The sequence below is a fragment of the Akebia trifoliata genome, chromosome 5, assembly GCF_017979445.1.
Source record: "Akebia trifoliata isolate Shusen 1 chromosome 5, ASM1797944v1, whole genome shotgun sequence".
NCBI classification, from domain to species: domain Eukaryota; kingdom Viridiplantae; phylum Streptophyta; class Magnoliopsida; order Ranunculales; family Lardizabalaceae; genus Akebia; species Akebia trifoliata.
This window is the reverse complement of record NC_141379.1, coordinates 35,183,668-35,196,087: the sequence shown is the minus strand read 5'-3', so window position 1 is coordinate 35,196,087 and position 12,420 is coordinate 35,183,668. Positions and strand designations below refer to the sequence as shown.

The 12,420-nt window shown below is 33.6% G+C and overlaps 2 protein-coding genes across 2 annotated transcripts; both read left to right on the top strand.

Annotated features, from left to right (window-relative positions):
* Positions 1–2,171: 2,171 nt before the first annotated feature.
* On the top strand, positions 2,172–5,222 carry LOC147402586 (gibberellin 2-beta-dioxygenase 2-like). The gene is made up of 3 exons (XM_086444285.1): positions 2,172–2,616; positions 3,076–3,451; positions 4,695–5,222. Exons 1-3 carry the CDS (start codon positions 2,237–2,239, stop codon positions 4,962–4,964), a joined length of 1,026 nt encoding a protein of 341 aa, XP_086300411.1. The 5' UTR covers positions 2,172–2,236; the 3' UTR covers positions 4,965–5,222.
* Positions 5,223–8,331: 3,109 nt separating this feature from the next.
* Positions 8,332–10,700, top strand: LOC147402585 (SNARE-like superfamily protein). The gene is made up of 3 exons (XM_086444282.1): positions 8,332–8,541; positions 8,630–8,798; positions 10,337–10,700. Exons 1-3 carry the CDS (start codon positions 8,482–8,484, stop codon positions 10,531–10,533), a joined length of 426 nt encoding a protein of 141 aa, XP_086300408.1. The 5' UTR covers positions 8,332–8,481; the 3' UTR covers positions 10,534–10,700.
* Positions 10,701–12,420: the final 1,720 nt, after the last annotated feature.

Here is a 12,420-nt window from a genome sequence, read left to right as displayed (position 1 = left end):
CTCCCCTCATTCTAGGAGAAATAAAATAAAAATAAAAATGAAAAATAATTTTTTTTTTGAAAAATCTAATTTTATTTTTTTACTTATTTAATTATTTATATAAAATATTCAAATTATATTCAAAATTTTATTATTTGTATTCAAAATTTTATTATGTTATCAACTCGTTTTCTCATCCCACTTTTGCATTTAGTTCAAGTTTAACACTTTGTGCCATTCTCTTCTCCAACTCTCTCCTTCTGATCAAAACAAGCCGTCCAATCCAAATCAAATATATATCCCATATTTTAGGAGAAATTAATTAATAGACCGTATGATAGGGATGTGTTTATAAATGCACACCGAGTTTTTTGGGCAGAATTTCAACAATCAATTGGTAATTTTCTTTTTCTTTCTTTGCCTCCTCACTTCAATTGATAATTAATTAACTATTATAATTTATAATAATTTATCTAGATGGTGATATAATGTCGATCTCAATAATTGAACGTCAGGGATGAGTGGGCATTAAGAAAGAAAAAAAAGGTTTTTTTTTTTCAATTAACAAAAAAAAATTTGCTAATTGAGCCATCAAGAAACAACACAAAATTAGGGGTATTCAGAAAGAAATCCCTACTTGAGTGTTCATAGGTAAATTTTTCCTATATTCTAAGGTGAAAATTGAGGATTGATTGATTGATTGATTCATCCATCAAAATAAATGATTACCCGGTGACTCATGAGAGAACACATGATTCTGACCATGTAAGAACAAAATCCAATGATTGAGATTTATAGGTATCTTGAAAACACACATCTCGGAGATACTTTTTCTTTTGTTTTTGAAAAGTACATCTTAGAGATATTTTTCTTGATGTTAACTATCAAGCATTACATATTAAATTTAAATGGTTAGGATCATGTGTTTTTTCCACAAGTCACTGAATTCGTGACCCTAAAATAAAATATTTATATAATTCAAATGGGAATTACTTGCCAAATAATCAAATGGAAAGTGATGATGTGATAATCAGCTGGCACATTAAATGCCTTGCTGCAAATTATTGCTGGATACAAAAATATCAAATAATTACCTGTATATAATGTGTAACATTTGACCAAAATATTTATACTATGTGTTTTTTTAGAAACCTGATAAGAACTTAAACAATAAGGGAAACTGATCCCTTAGATTGCTTTTTATTTTTCTTCCCACATTTCACTACTTCATTGGTGGTTGGACATAAAAAGTCAAAAAAATATGAACCACACATACCAACTCCCTTCCCCAATTCATTGAATGCTACCGACGTTTTCATTAATAAGGGGCAGCCAAATGTTTTATGCTAAGATTGGTAACAAATCTCGAGATCTTGTCTTGTACATTTCGATGTCTTTTTGATGGTTGATGAGGTTTAGTAAGGTCTTTTCCCTCACTATGTTAGTAAGGTAAGGGTTTCTCCTATGATAATCCCTTGAAAACACTGCACTTGTGCCATAATTTTTTATTCACCTCTTGGTGGGCCCATAGACCAAATGCCTAATTTATTCAGCTCATGGGTCCATTAATGGTTGTCATCGGGTCGGGTTTGGATTGGAGTGGTACCAAATTTGTACCCTTTATTAGACCTGGATGGCTGGACCCGATCTGACACATGTATTATCCTGGATATGAAAAAATCAATATTTTTTCCAAGTTATGAAGTAAGCATGTCTGAAAAAAAAAAAAAAAAAGAAATAAAAATCCATAAACCCTTCTTATTTATTATTTTAATATCTTAAATACATTTGGATAATTGTACATGTGTGGCATATATTTGTTAAGGATCAAAAGTATTGCCCACACAATTCAATGATGTATATAGGTGCAATGTTTTGTTGATTGAAAATATGTGAATATTTCAGCTCTTTGACTAAGTGCAGTAAATTGGGTCTAAATGCGCATAATTCTATATAAAAAAATATCAGTAAAAATCAACCCAAATAGGAAAAAGTCAATAATTCTATAAAAAAAATATCAGTAAAAATCAACCCAAATAGCAAAAGTCAACAATTTTGGCCGACAAGGAAACCCAAGTCTAGTAGTCAACAATTCCTTAATATGCCACAGAAAAATCTCCCAAGAATCTCCAAACTTCCTATCTCTCACTCTCACTTCTTATTTATTCACATCAACTCACCACCACAATCTCCACAAACCCAAACCACTCTTCTCTTCTCTTCTCTTTCCTTTCTTGATTAGCTCAAAGAAAAAACTATGGTGTTAGTCTCTCCTACACCAATTGTAAGTGAAAAAATCCTAGCCGTCGGTCTTCCGATCATCGATCTCTCGCAAAAACGGTCCCAAGTATCAGAGCTCATTGTGAAAGCAAGTGAAGACTATGGTTTCTTTAAGGTGGTTAACCATGGTGTCTCTATGGAGATAATAGATAGGATGGAAGAAGAAGGGATCAACTTCTTTGCTAAACCAATTTTGGAGAAGGAAAGAGCTGGGCCTCCTAATCCTATTGGCTATGGCTCCAAGACTATTGGTTTGAAAGGAGATATGGGTGAAGTTGAGTATCTTCTTCTTCACACCAATCCTCAATCTATTTCTGAATTATCCAAAGTCATCTCAAATGACCCAATCAAATTCAAGTAAGAAAACTTCAAGTACTCTCTCTCTCTCTCTCTCACACACACACACACACATACAAACACTATGAAAATACCCATATAGAATTAAAACTTTGATTGTGCTTGAGATGTACACTCTTTAAATTAAGATATTTCCATTGATATCTACAGTTGTAAAATTTTGAATATTGTTAATTAAAAACACATTTAAGACTCACAAGTTTTTCTATAAACAATTTAACAAAAAAAAGAAAAAAGAAAAATGACCAATTAAGGGGAACTTGTAAGAAAATTTATGAAAAATATAAGTTCAGAATGACAAGTGAGAAATCAAGAATACCCAATCAAATCAAAAGAGAAAAGTAAAAAAAAAAATAGAAAAAAAAAAATCTGACTAATGGGTTTTTTGTAGTAAAGAAAGTAGCTGTTAATATATGTCAAATTTAGTAATATTTTGTTGTTGTTACTTTACTGGGGCAGCTGCATTGTGAATGAGTACCTCGAGGCAGTTAGGAAACTTGCATGTGAGATATTAGAGTTGATGGCTGAAGGTCTCAGGGTCCATGACAAGTACGTCTTCAGCAAACTCGTCACAGACATTGATAGTGACTCCCTCATCAGGATCAATCACTATCCACCTTGCAAAGATAATAGGGACACGTCAGCATCATCACTACATGGTGAGAATCAGAACAACAGGATTGGATTTGGAGAGCATTCTGATACTCGAATCTTGACTGTCTTGCGTTCAAACAATGTTGAGGGCCTACAAATCTACTTAGATGAAGATAGGGTGTGGGTCCCAGTCTCTCCTGATCCTATGGCCTTCTTTGTACATGTGGGCGACATTCTGCAGGTTTGAATACTTTCCTTCCTGACCAAATATTATCTGGAAGAGTCGTGCTGGAGTTACCTAAGTGGGGGACGCACGGGGACACCTTGATGCGGTAGCGTGTATGTTTATAAATACATTTTACTCGTACGTCCAAGAAGACCCATCTACGGACATGGATGCGCCAACATGTCAAGATGTTCCCCGCGTGTCCTCCGCTGATGTCACTCCAGCATTAATCTCTCTGGAAATTACAAAAACGGATATAAAATTTGTTCAAGTTATGTATAGGAACTAGGAAGTGTTGTTCCATGGGTGGTTTCGGATCAGGTTTGGTTGAGTCCTAACCTGACCCTAAAGAGGTGGGTTAGACCCTAAATCAGTCCCATACTCCTATCCAGAGTAAGTTGGTTATGCTCAAACCTGCACCTAACCGATAATATACGAAAGAGTCATGATTTTCTGCTATAAAATCTTCACTCGGTTAACACTCGGTAAACATAAAACCATAGATCTTTTTCTTCGGGATACACAAGTGCACATCCTTAGAATGAGTACAGGTGTGTATATCCTGGGGATAGAATCTATGGTTTCTTGTCCTTGCCACGTCAGTCGAGTATTGATGAAGTGAAGACTTTTTAATCAAAAAATCATTATTGTATATGAAAAATTATTTTCATGTAGGGATTAGACACATATTGCAAAGCAACTTTGAAGTCGTGAGTTCAAACCCAGCTTTACACATCACAAAGAAAAAAAATTTTGTGTATTTTATTTTTTGAATTATTTGGAGTATTAGATGTTGATTAAAATAAGAGTCAAATATCTAGCCTAATTGAAAAATGATTTAAAGTTAACATTCGATTAATTATTTATATTTGTTTATATATTTGGATTGGGTCTGTGATTCATGAAGAATGACTCATGAGAGAACATATGATCCTGACCATGTAAATATGAAGTCCAATGAAATAAAAAAAATGCATTATTTCGATTAAAACTATCAAAGTACCCTTATGACAATGGGTTTTGTTGGGGTTTTATCTATTGCATCTAAAAGAAAATTTTGTAATTTAAAGTAAAACAATGGTCATCTATTCTGGTTAAATCAATTAGGTATCAATTTTTTATACAAACAATATCAAAACATATCCAAATATGTAAATTTCTTTGAAAATCTACATCAATTTGTGTTAGAGGTCCAGAATTAGGTGAACTTTGTACTGATGTTATATCCTTTTTGTCGTTGTTGTTGGTAATTGATTAGGTTTTGACAAATGGGAGGTTTAAAAGCGTGAGACACAGGGCCTTGACTAATTCATCTTCGTCTAGAATATCTACTATCTTCTTTGGGACTCCACCCCTCCATGCGTCCATATCTCCAATTCCTCATATGGTCACACCTAACAACCCATGTCTCTACAGAACTTTCACTTGGAGCGAATACAAGAAAACCACATATTCTCTACGATTGGGAGATAATCGGCTCGACCACTTCGAAACACATGCAGAGGAAGACATAGCTCAACTAGCTTGAAAAAAAAATCTGGTTGGTTTTAAGGTTCATGGATCACAGAGGGAGAACATAAACACAAGTACAAGAGAAATGGGCTGATCTTAATTACATCCTTGAGGGGATTTTATTTATGTAATATGCTTTAAACAATGTTCTTATTATTAGAAATGAATGTTACACTATTTATATATATATAAAAAAACACTCCATGTCACCCTAAATATGAAGACTTGCATGTAAAGGTATTTGGCCCCCCTATTCAATAAGTTTTAATGCTCACCACATAAACAATTATTTTTATTTATTTTTAAGTGTAATTTTCATTAATCAAAAGTTAAAGGAAAGGAATGATGACATTTTGGATCAAATTCTCAAAAGAAGAGACTGACAATAAAGGAAAATAATGATGACATTTTGGATCAAATTCTCAAAAAAGTCATTCTAAACTGATTTCATTGGGCACTGCGCTAACGTGACAGTACACAGAGAACTATCGATTTTTTCCCTCGAGATAAAAGGGAAAAAAATTACAATCCCCTGTGCATTGTCATGTTGGTGTAGTGTTGAATGCAGTGTCAAACGAAATGAGTTCAACATTTTCTTTTTCAAAAATATGATTTAAATATTATAATAAAGGAAAATGGGGACGGTTTAGCAGCCCTAAAGTTTGCCAAGTTTGGTGTCAAATATTTTTCAAAATATGGGTTAGAAACTTTGGAATGAGCTGATTTTTTGTGAGGATGATCTCTTCACCGTAGAGATCGTCCTCACAAAAAATCAGCCTATTCCAAAACTTCTAATCCCATCAAAAATGATTTACAAAAAATGTTTGGCATGAAACTTGGCAAACTTTAGGGTTGCCAAACTGTTCCCAAGGAAAATACTTAACTGATTGTGCTTAATACTGTGCTAATGGGGTAGTGTCTCTAAAATCATAGATTTTTTCCTTATATCTCAAGGAAAAAATTGATGGTTCTCGGGACGTTGTCATGTCAATGCAATGTCGATTGTAGTCAATTTAGAACTACTCTATAATAAATGGTTAGTTTTAAAAATTAAATACAACTTAAGAACTATAAATTTAATTGAATGATACTAAATTGACTCAAAAAAAAAAAAAAACTCATTGACTTGGCATTGTGCCCAGAACCATTGATTTTTCCTTGTGTATCTTGAGGAAAAATTGTGATTCTAAGCAGATTGCCACGGCAATGAGCATCTTTTTTTTGAGTCAATTTAAGCATGGCTCAATTTAATTTTGATTCATTCTAAATGGACTCAAAAGACACTCATTGGCCCGACAATGTGCACAAAACCATAGATTTTTTCCTAAGTATTCCAAAGAAAGATCTATGATCCTCAAATCGACACCCTTAATTGCTTGTTGAATCAGTTTGATTATAAACCTACACTTAGAAGATCATCTCTATCTATGATAAAAGCTCCACTACATCACAAATCATTATAATTGTCCAAAATTGATGGTGACGATGATCATCGCTTTATATCAACTATTGGCCTTGAAATTTGTGGGATACACCAAGTGGAGGGTCCCAATTATCTAGACTTGTGCAACATCAGGAAGGTAAACCATCATCAGATAATGGTCTTTATTCGGATGTGAAAATGATTTCTCCTGGAAATTGTGATTATTAGAAATATGATGATTGAGAGTTTTTTTTCTAGACTTTTTTTTTTCCAGCCAAAGTGATTTTCCTGTTCGATGAAACACCCAATTAACAAAGATATTTAGCTCTCAAACATCCAATAGATTGAATCAAGAAAACAATAATAGATTCTTGAGGCTTGAAGACATACTGTTTGGTTTGTGAACTTGAGGACGAAATATAAAGAAATAATAAAATAGAATTCCTTTAGATACTCTCAACTTTTCTAATAATGATTCTAACGCTTTGTTTGGATTGAGACAAATGAAGAGAAAAGAAATTCATTAAAAAAAAAAGATAAGAAAGAAAGTTTCTTTCCATCTTATTATATATACAACAGAAAAACTTAAGTTTGGAGAGAAAAAAAATGATAGAGTTTGTAATTTTTGTGTTTTTTATAGTCATGAGCATCTTTTTTCTCTCCAATTTTTTTAGAGAAAAAAAGAGAGGAAAAACTGACCTATTTTTCTCTTTGTTACTTTTCTTTTCACTCCTCATTTAACAATTCAAACAAGAGAAATGAAGAGAAACTCACAATTTTTCTTTTCTGTCCATTTCTCCCAATCCAAACACAACGTAAAAACTTCAAGTAATATAAAACCTGCAAAAGGGATTAGAATTAAACAACATTTCTCACACAATACAAGTAGATGGGAGTAGTTCTAGTACACATTAATAGAGATATCACTCTCCTAATTCACCCCATCACCAAATTAGAAAGAGTCTTAGGAAGAAACTACTCTTTTCAATTTAAGAAACTCACTCAACACATTGAATTGGGCAATTATAACGAAGTAAGTAAAATTTTCAAGTTGAAAATGTGGGTAAAATATTTTATTAAGAGGATGAGAATGATTGGTTTTGAAAAAATTTATCCCTCCTACGAAGTTGTGTATCTGTATTAAGGTTAAACAAATATCTTTAGGTTAAAACTAGGTAAAACACTTTCTTGTCTGAAAACGAGATGACTCGTTCAAGTCATCTTGTTATAGTTCACCAATTAAATGAATTAACATGGTGTGTCTCACGCTTCATAGTTCATACCATTTCATGAGACAATGAGATGACTAGAACGATATTTTGAAAATCTTGACCGAATTAATTAGGATTTTGTAAATTTTTATTAAAAATAATTGTTTTTTTAAGAATTTAAATATTAATTATCTTAATAAAATATGATCTATGAGTAAACATCTTCTAATCTATCGTATATTATAAATTTTTTTGTAACTATTTTCATATAAATATATAAATAATTGTTACCGAGTTAAATGATTTATCTCATTCGAGACAGCTCGGTCTCGTCCATGAACGAAACAAAGATGTTAAACAGAGATTTGAAATTGAAACCATGTTACTCTAAGGCATGGTTTTACAACTCGTTTTTACGTCTCGTCTCATCCAGAAATGGGACCAAGTCATCTCAAATGAGTTTTTCAATATGTTTGAGTTATCTGTTCAACAATGAGAAAAATGAATCGTGGATTTACATCTCATTTGACAGGTTGACTTGTCTATCCATCTCGGACGAGTCGTCTCGATCTCAGTAGAGATTTAAAACCATGCTCTAAGGTTGAGTATGACTGGTTTTTTATATTTATGATAACAGAATTTGAGTAATTTACTGTAATCTCTCATAGAAGACCTAGGTCAAGGGCATGTCATCAGTTTGAAAACAAGGGTACCTCTGATATTTACCAAAACTGGGGTATGGGGATGTCTAAATCAACCAAACAATTTCTACTTCAAGCGATCCGATTCAAAATCCCTAATTTCTCAATCTGTAGAGTTTCTCAGTAACACCAGAAACAGATCTCTGTCGTAAGAAACCCCAACCTCTTTGGATCCTTCGATTTTCCAAATCCCTCTCAATGGCTGCGATTTACAGTCTCTTCATCATTAACAAATCTGGAGGCCTAATTTTCTACAAGGTTTTTTAATTTTCTTGATCTATTCTTCTTTATTGTGTTAAAAGATTTTTGAACAAAATTTACCAATTTTTCTTCTTAATTTCTTTAGGATTATGGATCAGCTGGTCGGATGGATACGAACGACAGCTTGAGATTGGCGAGTCTATGGCATTCGATGCACGCCATCTCTCAACAGCTTTCTCCCACTGTGGGTTGTTCAGGAATCGAACTCCTCGAAGCAGACACATTCGATCTCAATTGCTTCCAATCACTTACAGGTATTATAAACTCTATATAAAATAGAATTAAAATTGTGTTTTTTATGATTTGTATCATTTCTAGTTCATGGGTTCATTAATTAATATTAAGTAAAGTTTCCATCTTTGAAAAAAATGAGTCTTGGGTTGAGAGTGGTAGCCCTTAATTCTCTTCATTTTAATTGTCGAAATTATGGAAAAATATTTGTTTACAAAAATAATTGCTATTTTCTTAGTTTCAAAGGAACCAATTTTCACTGCTGGATTAAATATTCACATGGAAATATATGGTGGATTAGTTGATTATTAGTGGTGATGAGACTCAAGACGAACCCTAAAATTCTAATAATGTAAAATGACAACTTATCCCCCATTTGACTATGTTCCCTTAATTCCGTTCAACAATACTTTTAATTCTTAAATTTTGAGCTCGTGAGGATGGACATTAGTTCTCATCATTTGTGTTAGGTAATGCCCTATAATTAAGAAAAAATCACCCATTATTTTTCATATAATGTTTAGAAACAACAAAAGTATATATTTAGGAGTCATTGTTTTCATCTGCCTCTTGTATTTATTCAAATTGCCAGATATGATTCAAATCGTAGTTCATAGGATTTTAGCAACACTGATACAGGTAACAAAATTGAGTGCCACCAACAGGGGTGAAGCCGAGATTTTGTCTTCATGGGGGTAACTAATACACTTATAAGTTATAAATTTGTTTTGTGGGGGTAATGGTGACGGATTTTGTTTTCCTACACTGTTATCTGTCACAATAGCATATAAATCTTTTAATTTGTAAAAATTGTTGTGGGGGCAAGTGCTCCCATTGCCCTCACTGTAAATCAGCCACCGGCTACCAATTTAATAATAGTGTCATTGCAATGGGGATATCAAAGGAAGACATTATGCTCAGTTTCCTTGTGTCTGAGACCGAGACGACTCCTCTGATACGTCTCGGTATCGTCCACCAACGAGACGGATAGACAAGTCAAGTGTATTGGACGAGATTTAGAATCACAGTTCATTTATCTCATTGTTGAATGAGATGACTCAAACGTATCGGAAAACTTGTCCGAGACGACTCGGTCTTGTTCATGGACGAGACGAGAAGCCAAAATGAGTTTTAAAACCATGGTGGTGAAGTTATATGACGTGATGAATCTGTGGTTAAACCTACCTTCTATTCAATATTCATTCCCATTCTGTGCTATACTGTTAAACTAACTGATACAAAGCTGATATTTATCTGCTAAATCCGATTTTAACAGTGTTTGCTCATCTCTAGGGTCTAGTTACATGATTTTCAATGGGTATGGTTATCTTGATGAGTCTTAAAACGTCTTCGTTATAGAATTGAATTGGTACTTCAATTCTGTTACATTTTGTTCTTCTCTCCAAAATTTCATATTTTCCATGAAGTATGTAATTCAATGGATATTTACAATTGCCACATTTTCTCTATGTATCATGATCTTATATAAAAATAATCAGTTAAACTTATAGTCCTTACTTAAGAAACTTATGGAATCATTGTTTTGGGGTTCCTCCTGCAGGAACAAAGTTCTTTGTCGTCTGTGAGCCGGGGACACAGCACATGGAGGTTCTTTTGAAACTCATCTATGAACTATACACGGATTATGTCTTGAAAAACCCCTTCTATGAGATGGAGATGCCAATCCGGTGTGAACTCTTCGATCTCAACCTCTCACAGGCAATCCAGAAGGATCGTGTTGCATTGCTGGGGCGTTGAACTGCCATGGCATAGATTGTATGGAATGGCTAATACAGTGTTAGTTATGCAAATTCCGAGGTTTGATTTATGGATTGATAATGAATGGTACGGCATTTTCAATATTGTTTTGGAAGGGAAAAAATAGCAAGAAAGGAAATCAAATATAAAAGCTAACTTCTTGGTTACGACGCAATTTTTTATTGTCGCACTTTCCATACATGAGTTGAGTAGAAATTTAATAGATGTAGATATCTGTGCCCTGTTCAACCTCTTGTAAAGAGGTGTTTTTTCTTCAATAACCCATTGTTGTCATTGTCTTTGACCCTAATTGCATAAACTTCTAATTATCATTTGCCAAGGGTGATTCTTTGAAGGAGATGCCTTCATGCCATACCTCACCAAATTCATCACATCACTGTAGACCACCTATGCCCCCGATGATTTGTAGGCCTCCTGGGGCTTATTTTTCAGGTGGTTTGAGATGGATCCGAAACCCAGATGTTTACAACAAAAAAACTCTTAAATTTTTTGGAGTGAGCTTAATTTTGGCGATCTTGATCATCGTGGTATGGTCATCTTGGTGTTTGTCAGTTTATCCAAGCATGCACGGCTACAGATAAGGAGTATAGATCATGGAATATAGAATTAGCGAGAGACAGACACGATTTATTACATTCATAAACTATACAACCATTAAGATGGATGAACATTCCAATCTCCCCATTTCCTCACCCAAATCATTTATCTTTATTCTTTAAAAATAAAAAGAAGTAAATTGGTAATAATAAAAGCGATTTCAGCAATTTGTATGAACTTATAATTATCGTCGGCCAATGGTGATTGTTTTATGGGTGGGGTCCTAAACACATTATTACCAGCAATCCCTTTGTTAGTCCCATCTCTCATGATATCCATAAAATCCAGTACGATCTGGTCTCCAATCCATAGCTCTTTAAGCCTCTTGAAACTTGTAGAAGGCCACATTGTAACTCCTGACAAAACTGGAGGGGCAACTTCATTATGGGTGAACCCTTAAGCATCTCTGTTAAAAGTTTGTGGACCTTTGCTGATGGTATCAATGCAGAACTTGTAGTCCTCTGCATAGCTAAAGACCTTGTTGACTAATTATTTGGAAGAGAGAGAGACTAACATGAGACTAACAATAAGTAGAAGAGACGCCATTCCTTCTGTTTTCTTATCTTTGAAGATGGGATTGAAGTGAGGAAGACAGAAGTTGATTGGCAATTCTACATCTATGAAGAAAGGTTTATAGCTGACTCACAAGTCACAACTGCCTATGTAAGTGCAAAATTGGATCATGTATCATATATTTTTTTAATTTCAATTAAAGGAGATTCTATTTTCTTAATTTGAGTTTTAATATTTATGTGTAGTTTACTCTGTTCTCCGTGGAAAAAGAATACTTTTAGAAAAAAATGTCCTTAAAAGGTATTTTTGTTCAAAGCTTAAAGAGGACATTTCCAACCGTTTTGAAGGTTTAAGTGTAAAATTGGTTCAGTTACATACTTGGTTCAATTTGATTTATTAGACCAATTTTCATTCATTAAAGAATTGAAAAAATATCATAATATTTTTCATAAATTTAGGAGAAGGGTTTGGTTGGGACATTCAACATCTACACCCACAAGAATAGGCATGGATCACTTGCTTTCATGTTTGTATTGCCATCGGATAGAGCCTATTTTTAATGAGATCAATAACTTAGATGATCTTCAGTCTACAAGGAACGAACTACTACTAAGAAGAACCTATTAATTGAAAGTAGCGAGTTCCATCTCACATGTCAAAAATCATCGGAAGGACTTGTCTCAAAATCAGGGGTAGACTTAATGACTATTATCCATTCAATCTATAATACATAATAAATGATTTTAAAGCAATAGG